This window comes from Pinus tabuliformis, chromosome 8 (genome assembly GCF_031772625.1).
Source record: "Pinus tabuliformis cultivar Carrire ecotype Pingquan chromosome 8, CPIR1, whole genome shotgun sequence".
NCBI lineage: Eukaryota > Viridiplantae > Streptophyta > Pinopsida > Pinales > Pinaceae > Pinus > Pinus tabuliformis.
The window spans coordinates 1,372,392,815-1,372,414,678 of NC_142294.1; the positions used below are offsets into that span (position 1 = coordinate 1,372,392,815).

At 34.0% G+C, this 21,864-nt stretch overlaps 1 protein-coding gene and 1 pseudogene across 1 annotated transcript; one reads left to right on the forward strand and one right to left on the reverse strand.

Moving 5' to 3' along the window:
* Window positions 1-12,254: 12,254 nt before the first annotated feature.
* LOC149240611 (peptide-N4-(N-acetyl-beta-glucosaminyl)asparagine amidase A pseudogene) lies at window positions 12,255-13,939 on the reverse strand (annotated as a pseudogene).
* Window positions 13,940-15,369: 1,430 nt separating this feature from the next.
* Window positions 15,370-16,481, forward strand: LOC149240612 (uncharacterized). Its single transcript, XM_089367335.1, has 3 exons — window positions 15,370-15,556; window positions 15,831-15,877; window positions 15,967-16,481. Exons 1-3 carry the CDS (start codon window positions 15,475-15,477, stop codon window positions 16,123-16,125), a joined length of 288 nt encoding a protein of 95 aa, XP_089223461.1. The 5' UTR covers window positions 15,370-15,474; the 3' UTR covers window positions 16,126-16,481.
* The last annotated feature ends 5,383 nt before the right edge of the window (window positions 16,482-21,864 follow it).

Sequence of the window (21,864 nt, forward strand, 5' to 3'; positions counted from 1 at the left end):
TGTGATTCATAAACCTTGGAGAGTCACTGCTATGTCCACAAAATATTTGTACCATCCATAACCTATGACTTTTTAATAACAAATATACTTTAACCACAAAAATTGAACTAATTAAACAAATTCTCAAAACAAAAAATATGAATATTTTTTATAAATAAGATATATATATAACTTTCTATAAATATAACAAATTTATATCAAATAAAATATAACTATCAATTATTAAATAAACAAGGACATTTACATCGTATGCATTACCTATAAAAAAAATCATCTTAGAAATTTACATCGTATGCATTACATATAAAAAAAATCCTCTTATTTTTAGGATATCTAAGCATTATTATTTAAAACCAATTTCATCATTAACCTTTAACTTAATAATTGTTATTTTTTAATCCAACTATTCTATTAATTTATACATGTTTTTTTTTTTTTTTAAATAAATAAATATAAATAACTTTCAAATAAATCTAAATCAATAAAATATTCTTTAAATCCCTACCTTCTCTTCTTTATAATCTAATTAAAAAAAATATTATAAAATAAACCTCCCATACTAAATGAAATATTTAATAAAAATTATAAGTTAATTCAAATAAATATATCATGGCCACATAATAATCTACTCTAAAATTAGTTTTGGAATAGAAAATGGAAGGGATGTGTTTAAGAGCGCAGTATTACAAGTGGCGTCCACGTCCGATTCCACTACATGCGATAATGCAACGACAGAAAATTCCAATTCCACTAAGTGAAGGAAGTAGGTAGATGAGGAGATGGTTGCCATCTCCATGGACGCTGAAAATTTGTGAGAAAGAACAGTAAATTGAAAAGGCGTGTTTGAACCCGAAAACACGTCGCCCGCCACCAATTAGCAGATGACTAGATATATCCCCATCAGTCCAGAATCGTCCCTTACGGAGATCCCAATCAACCAATACAGCACTAAAACAGAACTCGTCACTGCCAAAATTTCAACGCCGACGCCCGTGATGTGATGGGCAGTGTATCGAAAATAGAATAAAATATATATTTAAAAATAGTATTTATATAAATTAAATAGTTAGTAAATGTTGATAGGCATCAATTCATAATAAGTATCATTAAATGGTTAGTAAATGTTGATAGACATCAATTTATATTATTCTATATTATATCTGATTTTGTCGACATATTTTTACGGATGGAGTAAAAAAACTTTTCTTTGAGAGTCTTGACATCCCTATTATATTATATAGATGTGGGGTTTGGGATTGCAGTATATCTAGAGAATAGGGGAAAAAGCTCATCCAAAAACAATTTATAACCTACAATTTCAAGATTAAAGGAAATACTCCTTACTCCATCCTTTTGATTGAAGCTAGCCTTTCTCCCATTAAAAGCATGACAATGTTTAGGTGTCTCTTTACAACAGGGAGTCAAGAGGTTCCCTAAAATTTCTTTTAACTCTAGTCAAAACCCCTACTTGTGGCTCCAGGCGAGGATAGCATAAGGATACATAGCCTTGGATGTACCATTGGGGGATAATGAAAAGATCGTCTTGGGAACTAAGGATAAAATAAAAAATACTATTACTTCCAAATTTAAGGATAAGTTGCATAAGGATACCTACTCTTGGATGTACTATTGGGGGATAAAGGAAGAGATCATCTTGGGAACTAAGGATAAAATAAAAAATACTAGTACTTCCAAATTTAAGAATAAGTTGTGGGACAGTAATGAGTTAGAAGGAAAAACAAATCTAAGGTATTATAAAGAGGAGATCAACCCTAATCTTACTAATTTGAATTATCTTTTTGATTTAACTAGTGCTAAGAAGCAAATTCATATTAAGAAGATAAGAACTAATTCTCATGAGATTTGCAACCTTGGTCAATTCCTAAAACACCTTGGGACTAAAGAGTCTATCACTTTTGTCATTTTTACAATACTAAGAAAGTTGAAGATGAAAAACAATTTCTCTTGGATTTTCTTGCTTTTACTCACATCCATTCCAATTTTCAAAACTTTTTCCACACTACCAATCTTCTTGACTTGTTAGACCATATTGCTTTTAGTGAAAATTAATCATCGTCATTATCATCAAAATCAGAAAACAAATTAAATTATAACTTTATTTTAAATTATTATTATTATTATTATTATTTATTCGTTAGGTTATGTGAATCTTTGAAATTGTTAAAATACCTAACATGTAATTTGAAATGATTAACATGCATGACATGGGGTTTGAGTAATCTCGATGGCACCTTACCCTTTTCATCATCTACTCTGAATCCCACACAAATTATTATTACCATTAATTATAAAAAATAATTAACATATTTAATCAACCTATTCTTAATAGTAACTATTCTCTATCTAAATTATTTACTAAGTCAAATGCAAACATAGAGGTTGCTCATCATTATGACCTGTAAATTGTAGAGCGTGCTTCCAAATGTGGACCCGGCTTTGGAGACTTCTAAAATGCTATTAAAGTCAAATACCAAATATAGTAGTCAATTAATTTGCAATCAATCATTCATTTAAAAACACTTCAAACCAAAACACCCAAAAATTGATACCTATAATTATGGTCAAAATTTTAATAGCAAAGCTCAACGCAGCAAGATGTGGACCCAGCCTAAAAATCAGCTCGTTTACATATATCCACTCAAAAGCAACTATGACAATAGAAATTATCAGTCAGAATTCATTGCGAAACTCCACATTAAATAATCGCGATCGCTTAGTAAGCATTATGAGAAGCAAAACTAATTAATAAATCTCCTAAGTTTACACTTGTTTTAATTTGAATTAAATTTTATACGTTTACATAAAGAGAAAATGGAATTTTATAATTTTATTTTAAAATTGAATGAAATTGTATACATTATAGAGAAAATAAGATTTTATGTATTTTAGATAATTATTTTTTGAAAAAATATGAGCTATGGATTTTTGGAAAAATGAAAATAATTATCCAATTTTCAATTAATTCATAATTTACTTAAAAATATATCTTAATTATATATTTACACAAAATTTATAACTAACACATAACCAAAACTAAAAACAACTATTTTTAATTAATTTTTTTTTTTTTTTTTAAAACAACCTAGCACAATTCCTAAATGAAAACCACCCAACACAATTTCTACTTCAATCAAAACAAAACTATAAATAAAATATAAAATATTAATCAATAATAAACCATTTAATCAAACTAAACACAAAATTAAAAAACAATCCTATGCTTTAACATAATATACACAAATCAATAATAAAACAAATGTTGCCCAAGAATATATTTTTTATTAAAAAAATTAGAAAATATATAATTAAACTTAATATATACGGATAAATAAAGTGTGATATTTTAAAAGATAATTAAAATGAGAAAAACAATAAATTATTTATTATAAAAGCAATAAAAATTTTAAAATTAAAATAACAAGTTTAAATAAACTACTATCAATTTGTATAACTCTCAATACCATAGTATTAACTTTGTGTAATGAGTAAAAAATAACATAAATATATATCATATATTATGCTAATAATAAGTAAATATAATATTATTATATTTATAATATATTTATTAACATATATATAATAATTACTCTTTTAAATTTAAATAGTTAAAAAACTTTTGGCTTTTATTATTAGTTTTTTTATATATAAGTTCATTTCCTTTTAATTTTGACTTTTTTTCATTTCATTCTATTTTATTATAATTTTAATTCAATTGTGTAATAAGATTTCAATTCTTTTCACTAATAAAATGATATAAAAATTATTTTTTTTTCTATTTTTTTTTTTTTTTTTTACATTAACAAATAGATATAAATTAATTATTGTAATTCTTACCTAACACCAATAAACAAAAAAAACAAAACATTCAAGAACAAGGGCAACTGCGTAGCGGCAGTCCCTGCCTATCTTTATCCATATGCCAAAAAAACATGTGTTGCAAAAATTCCGGTGCAGGACAGGGAGTTCAGGGTGACTCATATTTAGAAAAAGGCGAGGATCTGTATGTTTTTATTTCCAATTAAAGTAAACAATAAGGACCGGCATGGCCAATCTAACTCTTCCTGTAAAAATCTATATGTCAGTTAAAAGATTCTAACAGAACTGAAGGCAACATGATATTGCGGACGCACATCAAAGATGTGGGCAAACAATTAACGTTGAAGTATTGACAAGGGAGCATTGTCCAAACGTTAATTCCAAATTCCTCCAATCCGTAAAAGCGTTTTTGTTATTATACCTGCCATAGGCATGGTATTATACCTGCCATAGGCATGGTTATGGCGTTCTCTGGGTGTTGACTTAAGATTAGTTGATGGTTGACCATCGACCTTATTTTATCTAAACCAAAGTTTCTATAAATATTAATTAAAAATAAATCTTAAATATCATTTATTTGAAATATTATTGGCTGGATAACTTTGGAGTCTTATTGCGCAGTTGCTGCTCATTTTCCTTTTTAACCTAACAATGACCTATCCTTTAACCAAAGTTCATATTATCATTTCTATTTTAGGTTAGCATTAATCCATTTTAAGTTAGCACTAATCCACAGCATAAAATGTTATTACATTTTCATGAAAATGAACTTTAGATAATTTTGAATTGATTTTACATTGTAAACCGTGTCTAATTTTCGGTGTGGCTCTTGGCATGTTCACCATCTGCCATTAATTACTAAACACTATCTCTCTTAGTCATAAGCTGCTTGTAGTTCGAGTGAAAGAAACATAAATTTCTTGGCCTGACTATCTATTCAAGGCTCCTGGCTTTGTTCTTATATGTATGATGGTTTTATTGCTAGCTCTAGTAACCAGTAACTCATGCCTTCCAGCATCATTCATAACTTGCCTCCCCCCTCATTCGTAACTTGTGAAGATTTGCTGATGTCTCTGTAGTTTGTACCTTGAAGTTTGAAGGGTTGGTAGCCTCAAGAATGTCTTGCAGTTTATATGGCAAGTATTTGAATACATGAACATGATCTCGCAGTTTATATGGCAAGTATTTGAATACATGAACATGATCTCGCAGGTCTTGCAGCTTGTCCTCAAATTTGATTTCATTTGTCCTAGAATTAATTTCACTAAATAACGGTATGTGACTGTTCTCTCTTCTCCTTTTCCCTCTGGTTCTTGGATTTGGATTTTGTTTTTAACATGCAAATGAACAAGAAGAACATCATAAAACCTGCCACACTTTTGTCTACACACCTGCATCGAAGCATACACCTGAGATTGGCCCATGCTCCCGAAGTCCAGTTTAGGGTCTCCTGTTCCTTGACTTCAAGGTCAACTTCGCCTTCTCCATAAGGGGGCGCAGAGGCCTGGAGGTTGACGTCACACTTGGGAGGAAATGAAATCTAGTATTTTCATTGGGCTCTGAGCCTGTCTTTACGCTTGAATGAAAGAAGGAATGGTGTATAGCTTTTTAACTCTACTGGATCATCAACTTCAACAAATATTATGACTTTTCTGGTTTGGAATCCTACAATTCAATGTTGTATCAACACCCCTGATGGTGACCAGTTATAGTAATGAAATATATAGAAAACAAATTGAATCTAGGGATTCAGATGAAAAAAGCAATTTCTTTCAATGGCGGATCAATGGCTTTCCTGTGTTGATTCTTCGCATGATTAGCTAATTATGCTTCCTTCTCTTCGATATCATTCAAGGTAAACCGCTAGTGGTAGGAATGGATTTAAAATTGATGCATTACATGTCTCCTACCCAAGTTGTTCTTAGCCATCTCACTCCTGTCATTTTCCATTCCTAAAGCTTCTACCCAAGTTGTTCTTAGCCAGCTCACTCCTGTGATTTTCCATTCCTAAAGCTTCTAAGGCCTCATCAGCGGGTTGGTCTTCCCACTCCATTTAGGAAAACACTCGGGTAGGAGACATATGTAATGCATATAGCCATCCTTTCCCATGAGCTCGTCATTTGGCCAAGCTCTGCACGCAAACCCCATCACTGTGTAAGTCCGTCCCATTCTTTTGGGCATCCTTTCCTATGGGATCGTCATTTGGCCAAGCTCGACATGCAAGCCCATCACTGCAGCAAGTCGGTTAGGGAAACGATTCTCTATGCCAAACTCCCAACATTAATAGATCGAGTCATCGCATCAGATCATCACATCACATTACATCAGATCTGGGTTGCACACAAGCCCACCAACCCATGATCAGATCTGGGTTGCACACAAGCCCACCCACCGACGAGCGAGAGTCGCAGTTGGCGCTTTACATTCTCTAAACGACCTTCAGCTATGTAGATCATTATTAAAGTTTCATATCTTATGTAGATCATTATTTACATAACAAGTAGCATGAAAATATAATATTGATTTAAATTAAGGTGACAATAATTAATTAATCGAATTTTTCTAATAGTTGTCACTACTAGATGCATCCTGCCACATGTGGGCCCTCTTGCATGTAAACCGTGTTTCCGCAAAAGTCTCATGTGGGCCCTCTTGCATCTAATACGTGTTTTGCACAAAAGTCTCTGGAAAGTACTAGCTGAGTAGTTTTAGGGAGATTATCATAGTTTTAGAGACTACAATTCCTGTTATGTAAAGCACTTTATCATCAGTTCAATTGTTTGAATGGTTAAACTGTTGCATCCATTAATGTTGTCCTGCGCTATTAGGATAACTGGTGCAACCATTTTCTGCCCTTGTCCTTTGACTCCACTGGTATCAGGTTGCACCATGTCTGCTGCGCCTTCCTCCTCCAGGTTCAAACAGTCCGAACAAATCACCCAGCGTATCATCTTTCCCCTCCACAACGTGACCTTCCTCCACAGGTTGAATGAGACATTTCTCGAATGCAACCTCCTTAGTAATCCAAGCCTTGTCTAGCCGCCAACAAAGCTGAGCATATTGACCAGATGGGAGGCTGGCTTTCAGTTACAACAAATGATCTCTATAGCCTTTACCGATTGATTGCAGCTAGTCTCTAGTATCGGAGAGCAGATCTATCACTTTATGCTTGCATCAGGGTACAACGGAACCAGGGTTTTTAGAATGAATTCCATTCACCTCTTTCTCTAAAAAGGAGAGGAGGTCCAACTTATTAACCTTACCATTCAATATTTCAGAAAGAGAGAGCGTCATGTTTTCCGATTCTATATTTATATACAATCATAGATATATAGTGTATCACCAAATAGTAACCTTACCATTCAATATTTCAGAAAGAGAAAGCGGCACGTTTTCCGATTCTGTATTTATATACAATCATAGATATATAGTGTATCATCTGAAAAAAAAAAAAAGGGAAAGCGAGCGTATCATCTGGGAAAGAGAAGGGAAAGCCAGCGTAATTACATATATGTAATTACATTATTCCAGTGTAGTTCATAATATTGCTATCAAGTTTTTTTTTTAGTTTTTGAAAACAAAAGATATATTTGCAAATAGCAGGATATCCTTATTGCAAATAGCAAGATATCCTTAGCATATGCCTAGGACACAAGATGCATTTGCAAATAGCAGGATAAAATCATATGCCTAGGACACAAGATGCATTTGCACATAACAATTTGAAGACACAATATGATTATCTTATGACTTTTGAATGCACAAAATATGACTATAAATAGTAGTAAAGAAGTACATTATACACATTTGGTTTCTTCTTTTAAATTTTCAGTATTTCTGTCATTCTTGACCCAGGATGCACTTGCACATAGCAATCTTAAGATACAGTATGATTATTATATGATTTTTGAAGTTTCATTTTGTATCAGTTTCAGAGAGTGCTTCTATTTTGTTTTGTATCAACGTTTTATTGATACAAGGATCCCGATCTGGAAAAGAATTGGAGCTTGTTTTGTATCGATAAATTATTTATACAAGGAACCTGATCTGGTTAAAAGAATTAGAGCTACCACAGCTCTGGAAGTTCGATCCACTGGCATTCAATACATATTTGTTCCATGTGTTCATGTAAGACTCTCCTACGGATGTGCTTTGATTGCTGTAAGACTCTTGGTATGGATGTTCTTAAAAGAAATTTATTTGCTGCTCGTGCGCTCAAGTGCAGGATGCCACCGCTTTCAAAGTCATTGCCATAAGAGAATTAGTTGCGGGAGATGTTGCACAAGCTCCATTCGGATACCGCGTGAACAAACAATGTTTTTACTTCTGAGTTGGGCCTTGGAATTTAACAGAGTTGATGCTGCCAGTTCAAACTGTCCTAAATTGCAATGTTGGTTTCATTTTTGGTTTCCTGGTTGTGTCTTGTTTCGGCAGGTATACCATTGCATTGCAATCTTGTTACAAATGTTTTTATTACAAATGTTTTTAAAATGCGTAGAAATAAGTACACGAATTATATAATCGAAATGTTAATTTCATATTCGTAGAATCCCACAAAAGCGTTCGGTGTCACGGATGGAGATATGCGAAGCATTAAATTAAGTATACACAGATAAAATAATAAATATACGATATTTATCAAACAACTTGCCGTCCTTTGCAACGAACAACGTGAAGCGGATAATAAGACTCCAAAAATTTTCCGCACCAAAACTTTGGTAAACTTTGGTTAGACTTAGGTTAAAATGGCAATATAATAAAAATATAGTAGTCAAACTACTCGGTCAGCGATCGATCGATCGCCAATAGTCCCAGGCAGGGACTAATAATAAATAACTTCAACAAACCATAAAGAAACAACCCTAAATAAATACAAAACATTGACCAAGATCCAAATCACGAAGTAGTATGATTCCAACTGTCATGTCCCCGCTTCTAAGTAACAATTTTTTTTTTATATTTATCAGGTTTAACCGTACCCATGTTACCTTTTGTGGATTATTTTACCATTCACCAATGGTTAGTCTCCTCATGTCGCTATATACATACCACTTGACATATGGTAATGGTTTTGTTTAAGAGTTGATGTACTAATTTTTAGATCTTTATTAAATCTCTGTATGGCTTTACGCATGATATCCACGTGACATTCAGTCAGGTGGTGACTTTTCGTTTCTCTCTCGTCATCACATGGCATCCATTATTCGCTACTATGTGTATTAACTCCTGCCCTGCTCCGTGTTATACGAGGCCGACAGGCTGTCCAATATTTTGCCTTGCATGGTATTCCCCGCCTCATCTACAGTGGAGAACGCCCCTTGCTATCCAACGGTGGCAGATTATCGTGGGTTGCCATCCTAATCTTTCAATTGCCTTGGATGACGGGCTCATTTGGTTAGGCAACTCTCTCTGTGGCCTGCTCTGGCTCCGCTCTTGCATTCAGTCCCAAAGGGCTCAACTCACAGACCCTGCTCGAATGCCGACAGATTTGTCACAAACCCTTTAGGTAATCAAATGAATAGAGTCTAGTTTTCCTTCTGCATCCTTTGGGCTAGGCATTCCTTCGTTTCACTAAGGAACTCATGTTTTTTTTCTCACATGTATCATGCATCTGCAGGTTGGCTTGGTAATGGAGGCATTCTACAGCACCGAACGAGTGTTGTTCATTGGGTGGCCGGAGTTTTCCTTTAGTGGGTAAGTTTCTTTGGTAAGGATCGAGGATAATTTCTTTGAAATTTTTACTGCAGCTTGCTTTACATCCACCGTTATCTAACTTGTGTTGCATGGGTTGCTCTCGTACAGGCTGGGCGTCTGTCCCTCACACGGTGGCCTAGACATGACTAAGGGAAACCCCACCTTCGTCCTGTCCAGAGTTCCAGGTATGGGGAAACCTACCGGCCGTGGCCTTGTTTGTTTGCTTCAGAGGTTCTCTTATATTTTAAGGAGGGCAATTCTCCTGGTTGCTTTCATATTTTGATGAGCGAGGGAGTGGTGGGCATTTTCGTCCCCTCCAGACTCCAGTTTTCCATTGAAATGACTATTTAATTTTAATACTAGAGTTGGCATCCGACTACAGTTTCTCTGCTCAGACCATTGTGTATGTATATAAACTTTCACGCACCCTGTTGTTCATTTGGCTCACGGCAAATTAATCCTCTTGCCTACTGGACTGTATTTTATTGTAAAAGGTTTATTGCTTTTATCAACAGGGTAGTCCCCTTGTTAATGCTTGTTAAAGATTACCACACTGCGGCTTTTCTATACAGGAGATATAACTCTTTTTGTTTCATAGTTCATGGTCTCGCACAATTTTTACTTATGTCACGTTCTTTTTTTAAAATGCAAATACACATTCAGTTAAGATAGTGTTTTAGGTATTGTCTTGCGGCTGGTCTTGTTCTATATGCATGCAATATTCTACGTCGAGAGGGTCCGAACCCTGCACCTCATTCACAGTTTTGTTTGGCTTCTTTCTCATTAGTTCCTATTTGCTACCAAGTTCTTAACTTAGTAAGATGTGGAAGGGTTAACCGCGGGAGGTTAGTAAACCTACCCTACCTATTTGTTCTTTCATGTGCATTACCCTGTTTTTCTTTTGGGTTTTTCCACCGCTTAGATTTTGTTCATGGAGCGGGTCTCCCGCTGCGCCATACTATTTTCTGGCCCTATCTCATTACAAGGGAAAAAAATCTTACAGCACCCTAAGACACAACTTGTATTACTCTCTACTTTAGAATTGGTGATTTTCTTTATGGTTGGTTCAGCTCGCAGCAAGGCAAGCGCTGGTTTTTCTACTTATATATGTATATGTCTTTTTAGAATAGACTCAGTCCAAAAATTGCAAGCCACTAGAGAATATTACTGATCTTTAATCGATTTTGCGCACTCTCCTATATTCGGGTCTGTCTGTGCTTTGCATAGTGTATTCACACTTTGTTTATTGATGATTCCCTATGCGGTTGGTCTAATTTTCATTGTCTTCCTAAGGGTTTCACTTTCTTTCATTCTCTGTCGCCTGAAAACTGATCATTACATATGGTATAATTCCTCACAATGAATTCATTCTAATAGCCCTTGCCAAAGACTATTATCGCCCAAATTACCAACATGTTTTAGTTTCAAAACTGAGTAGAGAAAAATTTGTCTAATAGAGACGTTATAGTAAAGTTCTGGGTTTGACCCTCTTCTTGAAAACGTACTGCCACTACTACCTGGAAGACAATTTACATTAAGAACTACCTGGCCTTCCTATTTACTTTTTTTTCCTCTTTTTTTTTGTACCCTTCCATACTTCTCTAAAGGACTGCAACCTACAGAAATTAAACCTTTTCTTTTCTTTGTTTCAAGTCAGGGCCACATACCTGTGTCGCCTCCTGTAAATGCACCTTTTCTTTTTATGTTCCGAGTTAAGGTCACCACTGCTCTCTACAGCTAGTCTTTCACCCGACCATGAGACTGTCTTTCGAGACCAATCTCCCCCCTAGCTTGCTCAAAGACTACCATCTTTGCTAGTTGCACGCGCTCTGTGCCCTTACCATCTGATCCTCACTAGACGCGGTAAGCCCTCTCCCTTTTTCCTGCTGCCTGTCCTCTACAGCACAGCCTTTTTCTCTCTCTTCCCCCTCCTCTTCCTGGAAACCATTCCACGATTGGGGGAAAGAGCAGTTAGGGTTTTTCAACTGTTTTTTTTTTGTATATATGTCTTAACTTCTCTCCTCAGAAGTTACAGGATATCCCTGTTCTAGGAAATCATTTTTTCTTTATCTCCATTTACTGAAAAAAATACAAATTTATGCAACAGGTAATATTCTTTTTTTTTAAACTATGGTAAATAAAATATTTAAAATAGTCTGGGGATATGACACCAACCAATGTGAATATGCATAGTACCACACTAACTTCAATGAAACATATATAACCTGTTTCCACCATCAGAAACTCATACATTAACAAGGTGACTAGAACAAAATTTATGAGTCATTGATTATGACTTGTATTAGTATAATGATATAAATTAAATATTTATACTATCTATTTTGTTTTATTCTTTATATAATAGAAATTTTAAAAACGCTATTTCAAAATATATAAACTAGAAATTGTCCCAAAAGGTACAAAGAGAGGCCGATAGGATTATTAAATTAGAATTGTTGAATTTCTCTAGAAGAGATGTTGGTTCAAGCCTAACGGATGAGCAATTTGAGCTGGCTAAAGGCCTTCTAATTGTTTTTTATTATTGTAAAATTATATTGATAATTCATATTATACGATGGATGAAATGTAAGTTAATGTTACAGAAAACTATTGCCAAAGAAAACTATGACAATCAATTACCATTTGCCCATAAATAAAATAGTAGAAGAAAAGGAAACTATTTTGCACGTGGCATGAAGTTGGAAAAAACAAACTATCTCTCGCTAGGATGTGTTGCCACACAAAGTCTCTGCTGAGTCTGAAACAAGTGCTGAGTTGATTGCTTTAACTTGCCTGGAATAGCAACCTTGAGTGCTTTGATAATTGTACATTTGTTGGGTGCTGGTGATCGTATCGTCTCCTCGTGCATTTTGATTATTATTCAGAGAGTTGAAGAACATTCCACTAGAGTCAACAACGGATACATTTTTATTAAGTGCATTTGAAACATTTATTACAACCATAGGAGCATTGAAATCTAAATATAAAGTGAAGAAGTCATCAACTTTAGAGGATAATTCTATTCCTGTGGCTGCCTCTACAATAACCTTACTATTGGTTGCTATCGTTTGGTTCACAATCTGTCACTCTCCAAGTGCTTGAAAAGTCATTAAATTATCATACGTGAACTCTTGCGAAGTATTAGTAATGAGCTTGCCATGAGAGGATTCTACCCAGCCAGAGGAAGAGATCCTCCTATTGCCAAATGTGTGAAATGATCCATCCAGCTCTTTGAAGTTTGACACCAGAGACAACTCCAACTCCGGCTCCTCGTGTCCAATCAATTGCCCTATGATTGCACTGCTAGAGTTCCCATCAAGCCACAGGTGCAAGTTCGCATCTATAAACCAAACATCCAGAGCATTGGTCACGCCGAAACCGAATGTGTGCTCTTTTCCATCCAACAGTTCCCCCAAAAAGGGTGTAACCTCAATCTCATAACTAGGCAGATCAAATGTCCCAATACCAACCAAAGGATCCCAGAACTGTGTATCAATCCCTCCTGTATAAATCACAGGAAAAGGCCACACAACACCTACAAGGACCCCATCGATAAAGGCCACCAATTCTCTAAAAGGCCCATTACCAGGTCTAGTCAAATTATTTGCCTCAATATACACATTGGGGGGATTGTTGTACCAGAACTCATCACGTTGATGGAATGAAGCAAAAATCTCCAAAACTGCCTTGTAAGCGTTAGGTGGTAGTTGCAACGACTTCGACTGCACATCAGACGAATTTTCTATCTGAAACCAGGATCCCCCAATATGAGAACTAGGAAGCGAAATAGGCAGAATCAGATCTGCAAACCCTGTGTTATCTAACCCGTTATTCCCAGAATCTCCATAAAAATTAAATGTTATATTGACATGATAAACCCCAGTATAAGTCTTATCAACTACGTTATCAAGCTGGACTTCAAGGATTTGAGGCTTATCTAACAATGAAGAATATTTAGTAATATCCTTCTGAATGATCCATTCAATCAGTCCCCCATTGGGTTCTGCTGTACAAGTGCGCAGGATCTCCACTTCACTCAACCACACCCCTGCAATACGGTCATACTGAAACCCATCACACGTTGCCTTCCACTCCATCACCACTTTCGTCCAATTCTTCTGACAGTTTGGGGGTGGCGTATACTTTCCTATAACTGGAGGATAATTATACGTGTACCCAAAATCGTGGTCTAACAGTTGGACAGAGCATGGATTCTCGTGGGAACCTCGATGGGTTTTGTAACCTCAAAAAATTCCTCAGCATTGCCTTGGAAGGGAGACAGATTTACCCGGTCTCTGGGTGGTCGAGCGAATGTAGTAGAGACCTCCCTTGGCCTCCGTACGTCAATGATGGCAAGAGTTGGAGTGGCCAGCAGTAACATCACCAGCATCTGCCAATGGATCTCCATCTAAATGCAAAATTCAACAGTCTACTGATCAACCCTCTGCTCCTTGCCCAGAACTTTATAATGGAAAGCTCCTTGACCAGTGCTTTATAATAGAAACAACAAGGCTGATGCATACTCTGACGGGTGCATGGCGTCCAGAAAATCTTGCGTTTTGCCAAAACGAGCACCCCAGCTTTTTCTTCCACCGGATACGCGGAGATAAGGCCACTAGATTTTTGCTTTGAAAACATTACCAATGTAGGAATTTGGAAAGACTGTTGAAGTTCCTCGAGGTGAAAATATCATCACTTAGGGTGCCATAAACTCCACGAACTCTCCTCGAAGCTCGACGCACAGATGTCAAGTGGAGAGTAAAAGTTTTCCGTGCTTTCTTGATTTTCTGTTGTTTCGTTTTCTGGTTCACATCAACGATTGAAAGTGTCTCACCTGATCGAACTAGTAGGGTAAAAGTGTTGATGAAGAAGTTGATGTATAGGAAGGCCTATCGGCCTAAAAATAATTGAAATAATAAAATATTAATGATTAAACTTGTACTTTCTAAATGTAATGTGGAGTAAATTTAAAATTAGAATAAATAAAAAAGTAAATTTAAAATTAGAAAATGGTCATTCTAAGGGTTTTCTTCCCAATTTTTCATCATTACCTCTCCCCACCCCGCAAAAATTCAAATAACTATTTCTCCGCGGATAAGTACAAAAAAATAGAAATTATGAAAAAAGATATCATAGATCGGCTGACAGAAACTCGCAGCAATCGGACTGATTTTACAGCCCGCACTCATGGTAAACTTCACACTATTAGAAAAAACAAATGGATCATTCTGGTGTGACTTGTCATTTTTAATTTAATTATGCATTTTGAATTGTTTTCGAAATTCAATGAACATAAGCACGCATGGTAACTCTCAAACTAGGTTAGAAAAAGCATTTGGATCATCAAGTACGCATGGTAACTTTCACACATGGATCATCAAGTACACATGGTAACCTTCACACTAGGTTTTAATTTAATTAGGCATTATTCAATATTTTCGAAATTCAATGAACATAAGTACGCATGGTAACTTTCACACTAGGTTAGAAACCTTTACACTAGGTTAGAAAAAGCAAATGACCTTCACACTAGGTTAGAAAAAGCATACGGACCATTCTTGTGTGACTTGCCATTTTTAATTTAATTGTGTATTTTGAAGTATTTTCGAAATTCAATGAACATAAGTAAAGTTATTTGTTTGTCTTTATTTAAATTTATAACATTTTTCAAATATTTCAAATGGTATACACAAAGTAAAATTGACAAATGGAAACTTACATAATGACGGACACTAAAAACAAAAAATGTTACATCTTGAGATTGTAGTGTCACCTCAAGAAAAAGTAACTGTGATGAGCATCATAGCAATGAGAAAAAGCATCTTCAATCTCATTGGTATGAGCAAAGTGGGATCTGACGAGGAACGGCTTATCTTAGGAGGCAGCCAGGAGTGAAATGTACTCATTCATTCACAGGATCACAAAGACACACAGTCTGCAAAAATGGCGAGGGCATTAGGGTTTTCAATTGCTTTCATTTTGGCACTAGCAGTCCTAGCGGCTTGTAGCGCAAGACAGGATGAACGTATGATCTCTGACTCTTTGTTTTTCACTTTAACTTTGTAGATTTTTACATTTTCTGCTTAATATTACTTTTCAACACAGTCATAGTATACATTAATTTGAATAAATTCTGAATAGAAATATGTTAAGCAGGATGTAGTTTGTTAAATTAGATGAAAATACAATAATATTTAGTAAACAAAATAAAAAATAGTAAACCAATCATTAACTTATTACAATATAACGCAAAATATTTATCTCTATTACATAGACTAATTCATCAATTCCTCCTGCAGAGGGAATGCAAACCAGTAAAGGACGAAAATTATCTGAGAAGTCTCAGGTAATAAAAGAGGATGTGATCTCTGTAAATTACCCAACAATCTGATAAATAAGATTGGCTGATTTTTGTTGTTATTAATTACTTTGCAGGTATTTGCAGAATATGAGAAAGTTGCAGAAAATGAGAAGGGATTTCGGAATACAGCTAGTCCAGCAAAGTTTGCAGAGGACGGTGCCGCATTCAATGAAGATTATAAGGATCCCGGAGCAAATACAGACCCCCATGGTCCAACTCCTCCGTCCACTTAGAAAAAACAACTCGGCAGGTAGCAAGGATATGGCTTTATGATGATCGCTTATAATGTTTAGTGAGGTAGCGAATCCTGTAACTTCTTTACAGCCTATTGGAAGTGGGCTTTTCCTTCCGGAAAAAATGTGATAGGTAATGCAGTAGAATATTCAGAACAGTGATAATAGTGGAGTAGTTGATATGGCTGCGGCGTGTATGGATGTGAATCATATAATATAATATCATTTCTTAAATATCAACTCTTGTATGGATGTGGGTCATATAATATAATATCATTTCTTAGATATCAACCATTGGATGCATCACCATTGTAGGATGTGGATCATATAATATAATATCATTTCTTAAATATCAACCATTGGATGCATTCCCATTGGATTTTTATGCCGTGGTTTAAATAAGCTTGTATATTTTACTGGTATATTTGTTGAGTTGTATATTTTAGGGTTGTCAAGTCAGTTTTTTATCTTTTATAGTAGGAATTGACTTTGAAAATTTTTATTTTCATATTTATAATTTAAAATGCAAAAATGTAATGTATTTTTGGTATTTTTGAATGTATAAATATTGTGATATTTTTTGAGGGAAAAATATAATTTATGTAACAAATTTTTGAATATAAAAATAGATTTGATTTCTTTTTTATTTTAAGTATTTTTTGTTTAAATTTAAATTTACTATTTCTAAAAGAATATAAAATGATTTAAAAAAATACTAAAAAGGTAAAACTTATCTATATTTTAAAGTATAGATTTTTTTTTATATGAGTGGTTAAAGAAAAACATATTTTAATTAAAGAAATCATAATTTGATTGAAAAAAAACTTTTTATTATTATTATAAACAAAATCTTCATATAAAATGTAAAAATGTTATATATTTTTGGTATTTCTGAATGTATAAATGATCTAATAATTGTTAGAGAAAAGTAGAAATGATGTAATATATTTTGAATATAAAAATAGATTACAATTTTTCTTTAAAATATTTAGATAGCGTATATTTAAATTATTCTAAAAAAATCTAAAATAACTTTCTAAAAAAATCTAAAATAACTTAAAAACTAAAAGATAAAAATTATTAACACTTAAAGTATATTAATTATTAACCCTAAAACTATATCAATATATCTATTAGTTAAATTTAATAACCATTAATTAGACTACAAAAAATTATTATATGAGGAGTTAAAGACATTTTAATTAAAAAATTTACAATTTCACTACAAAAAGCTTTATTACCATATTAAAAAATAAAATGAAAAAACTACACTTATTAAAACCACTTGACAATATTTATATTTTTATGTTTGTTTGTGTAAAGTATTATGTGTGAATGGTTGTATAAACAACTAATGATTTGCTTCGTGTGAATTTAAAGGCGGTTGTCTATAACGCGACTTTTTGAAAGCCTTTCTGGCGGGGTTTTCCGGTGAAAATCCGGCAGCAATTTATTGAAATCTCAAGTTTGATAGCTAGTTTCTGCACAATCAAAGCGTCCCAGGGGTTTTTCAGGGTGCTGAATCCAAATATGCAGTTAAAAAAGCATTTTAACTGCAATAAATCATGATTTAATTTCAATTTCTTCCGCCGGATTCCATCACCGAAATCTCCAAAAAATCGCATTATGGACAACTCCAATTTAAAGTTGATGCGTTTTTGCGTTTTTCACGGTATTTGTTGTCAACATATAATAGCAATGTTATAAAACTATAATAGCAATGTAAATGTTATAATAGCAATTCGAATTGACAATTCTGATTAATTTATAAATAATTTTTAGCATGGCTTGAATGATTTGAGCGAAATAAAAATTGAAATGGTTGGTTTATAAATAGGGAAAGGAAAATTTTGATTTCATTTAGTTTATGAATAGGAAATAAAGTAGTAGGAGAAATTTTATGGAGCATGTTTCGAGAGTGAAAAGTAAAAAGGTTCAGGGAAACATAGATAGTATAGTCATTTTGAATGAAGATGAGGGAAATAAAATAGGAGTGCTTAGTTTATATAAAAATATTTGATTTATAAAAAGATATTTAATTTATGGGTTGGAAATATTTTTATGCTATTTATTTTATGGAAATAGGAAATAAAAAAGTAGAAGAAGATATTTTATGGAACATATTTCCAATGTGAATAAGATTTTGGAAAACTCATGTACCAATTTAGATTGAGTTTAGAGGAGTTTTAATTAAGGTAATTTTTTTTAATAATGTAAATTTCCAAAAAAAAATATGGAAGAGATTTGAATATAGAAAGAATTACAAATATATTACACAATTAATTTTTCATATATATCACATTAAAATATTTTATTTATGGTCCATGTTATATTAAAATTTTTTATTTTTTATTAATATACATTTAAATACAATTTCTTCTATTAAGGAGTGTATATCTCCCCATATATTTAATAAATATTTTACTTGATGTTTATATTAAGATATTTTATTCATGATGTATATTGAAATATTTTTAAAACATTTACTTCCTACTCCATATTATTATCATTATTATTATTTTCAAAGAATTTTTTATAATAAAATTACATGTTGAGTGTGCATGAAGCATTAAAAAAAACATGAGTGATAAAGTCCAAAATCAAGCATTTTTAGCATATCTAGAGGCATAAATAAGAGTACATAGCATATAGAATAAAGATCAAAGGAAGAAACTGCAAGACGATACGATAAGTCTAGGAGTATGGTAAAAGGGACAAAAATAAGATTAATGAAAATACTTTGTTTCCTTTCATATATCATAAAATTGTAATAAATCATGTGGTGTTTGTGTCATGTGTTATTCGTTGGAGGCCTTTAATGAAGGGTCTTGGAAAATAAATTGATGTATCTTCATTTACCTATTTGTTGATTTTCCATACTCCTAAAATCTTGAGTAGCACTTTCCTTAGAGATGGTTTCTATTGTACAAGTCCTTTCTGTGTAAATATGTTGACAAGAGATTGATTAAAACATTCTTTCAGATTTAAGACTCCCTTAAGAATGGAACATAAAGTGTGAATATGACATTGTTGCACTTCATTAAACCAATAGAAAACAATCACGGAATCACCAAAGATCTACAATGAGTGAACATATTTTTCTATGTTAAAAAGGAGAAGTAGCTTGAGGCTGAGTAGCTTTGAATAATTGTTTGTGCTGCTTCCAAGACCACTCTGAAGTTTATAAGTGATTTTCCTGGGGGTAGAAGATAGACCCTTCTGCACATGAACCATATTTTGAAGCTGCACCATCCAAGAAAACTTAGTGGATGGATCTGTCCACCTATTCTACTACCACAATACGAGGGCTTGAGAATTTTCTTTGAAAGGGAGGAGGTCAAAGTTTGTTTCCACCAGGTCTGGGACCAAAAATCTGTCCTTGAAATGGGTATGTTTATGACATTCCATAATCCCTAGTATACAAGGAGTGGTAGGTTTTTGTAACACCCTAGAACTGTCAACATTTTACATTTACTTTACCATGAAGACTTGGTAAAATTTGATAAGACAATTATGGTTCATAATAAATTATTTGATTATTTTTATTATTATTTTATTTTGTTAAAAATTAAGAAGCCTTGGAATTTACGGGAAGTGACCCAAGAAAAAGATTTCAAGCATTAGAAAATAATAGATTGTTAGTTACAATTATACCTCCTCATTTTCCCAAGATATGAAATATCTTAGTGGGAATAGGAGGATGCCAAGGATAGAAAGATAAGAAGCTGGAGGAATTCGTGAAGAGGAAGGATAAAAAAAACAAGGTAGGAAGTTGCCAATAGGGTCTTGAGCTAGATTATAAGTGAGTGGAGACCTCAATTAAAATTTGTGCAATAATGGCTGGACAAGAGGTCATGAGGCCAGAACAGACCCTAGAGGTCAATGTCTCTATACTATTCTCAAGGTTGAGAGCTTGGGGGGAGTTCAGAAGTAATCGCCATTCTCGTGATTGGGAGGTGAGGTCAATTCCCCAATAAATTCCTTGATTGTTATTTGTTAGATAAGTATTTGGAAACTTTGTGTAGATACGAAAAAGTATTCTCAGTTCTCTTGAATGATAGGTTTGGAAGAACAATAGAGGAATTAAGAATATAGTGGTTGGTAATAGAGTTATTGTGATGATTAGAATATAATGATTTGACTGAAGATTTATTTTCCTTTAAAAGATGAATAATGTATGTCTAAGGAAATCTATGGTTAAAAAAACTTCATTGTAAATAGGTTTCGAGCACCCCCTTGGAATCATAACCTGTGAGTGAGTTTCTAACATTAATTAAATGATAAGGTGACTAGCAGAGCCTCAGGAAAGTGTCAAGCCAACTGTGATGACCAGTGAATAAAATGGTAATGATCGAAAATGGATCCAAAACACCATCTAAGTCTTCAAAATCAAAACTATCGCAAAAGGAAAACCTTCACAAAATGGAGGAAAACACTATCGAGAGCAAAAAACATGAAGAAATTATGGAAAACAGGCCTATTGGAGGTCAAAAGAATGATGCACAAGAACCGTCGGATCTGGCTGATCAACGGTCTAGTTTCGATCGGCATATCACAATCGGCAGAGGCTATAGGAGGCTACCATATGAAATATGAAATAGTGATCAATGCGGGTCAACAAGGATCGTCAATCAAGCGTGCAGATCGACGGCCTAGGTTAACTGGCAATATCACAATCAATAGATTACAAAGGAGCGCTTACAAACAGCCCGGGGTCTATGCGATATGCAATTGCGATTAATCGCATCGCAATATTGCGTCAAAATAATACAACGGAGTGGGGATGCTATAAATATGAATTGCGATAGTCAGACTCGATGGGGTTATAGATGATATTTAACATATTTTGGGGTTGTAGATGATATTTAACATATTTTGAGATTCAGAAAACAACATTTTTCTGTGTATTTCGCATTTTTGCCAAATAAATGAAATACAAAGGAAATGTGCCCGATGTGATAAAACCGGACCCAATGGATTTATAGATGAAAATACATAACATTTCAAGTCCGTGATAAAGCCATTTTGCATGATTTGTAGTGTTTTAATGTATTTTTCAAATACAAAGGAAACCTCAGCACAGGGGCACTTGCGACTTGCGATATCGATTACAGGCAGACCTGATAGGAGTATAGGGTGGATTTAAGGATATTTGAAGTCTGATGAACTGTAGCTTGGTGAATTTTCCTGTGTTTTTAGTGTATTTCTTTGTGTAAATAGGGAATGCTATTTTTGGGGATTTCAGAGGCCCGATGGTTCCTTCCGTTGCAGAACAAGTGGCCATCTTCCTTGGAGACATTATGCCATGATTAGTTAACGCTCAGAGGCGATTTGAGTGGACAGAGGCTGGGAGCCAGAGAGCCCCGAAGAGGAAACAAACAGACAATGCTGATTGGCTTAAAAGCCACAGAAAGACAGAGACAGAGACAAACAGTGCCGAGACAGAGAGAAAACAGAGCCAGAGAAGGAGAGAAAGAGTCTGTGTACTCAAAGAGGCTTGAGGGATTCAAGAAAATTCCTGCTATTTTGTATCTGTTGTGTTGAGACCCAAATTGAGATCACATTTTGTAAAACTCTACTCTTGAAGACATAATAGAGAGGTCACCACTGAAGGCTAGACCAGGAGACGTAGCCCAAGAGTTTTGGGTGAACTCCATATTAAAATTGTTGTGTTATGTGTGTTTGTCTATTATGTTTATTTAACTGCTTCCTTGTCTATGTTATTCACAATATTATCGA

Coding starts and splice junctions, on each gene's coding strand:
- LOC149240612 (XM_089367335.1), top strand. CDS start 15,475: ATGGCGAGGGCATTAGGGTTTTCAATTGCTTTCATTTTGGCACTAGCA. Junction 15,557..15,830: donor TAGCGCAAGACAGGATGAAC/GTATGATCTCTG, acceptor TTCCTCCTGCAG/AGGGAATGCAAACCAGTAAA. Junction 15,878..15,966: donor AATTATCTGAGAAGTCTCAG/GTAATAAAAGAG, acceptor ATTACTTTGCAG/GTATTTGCAGAATATGAGAA.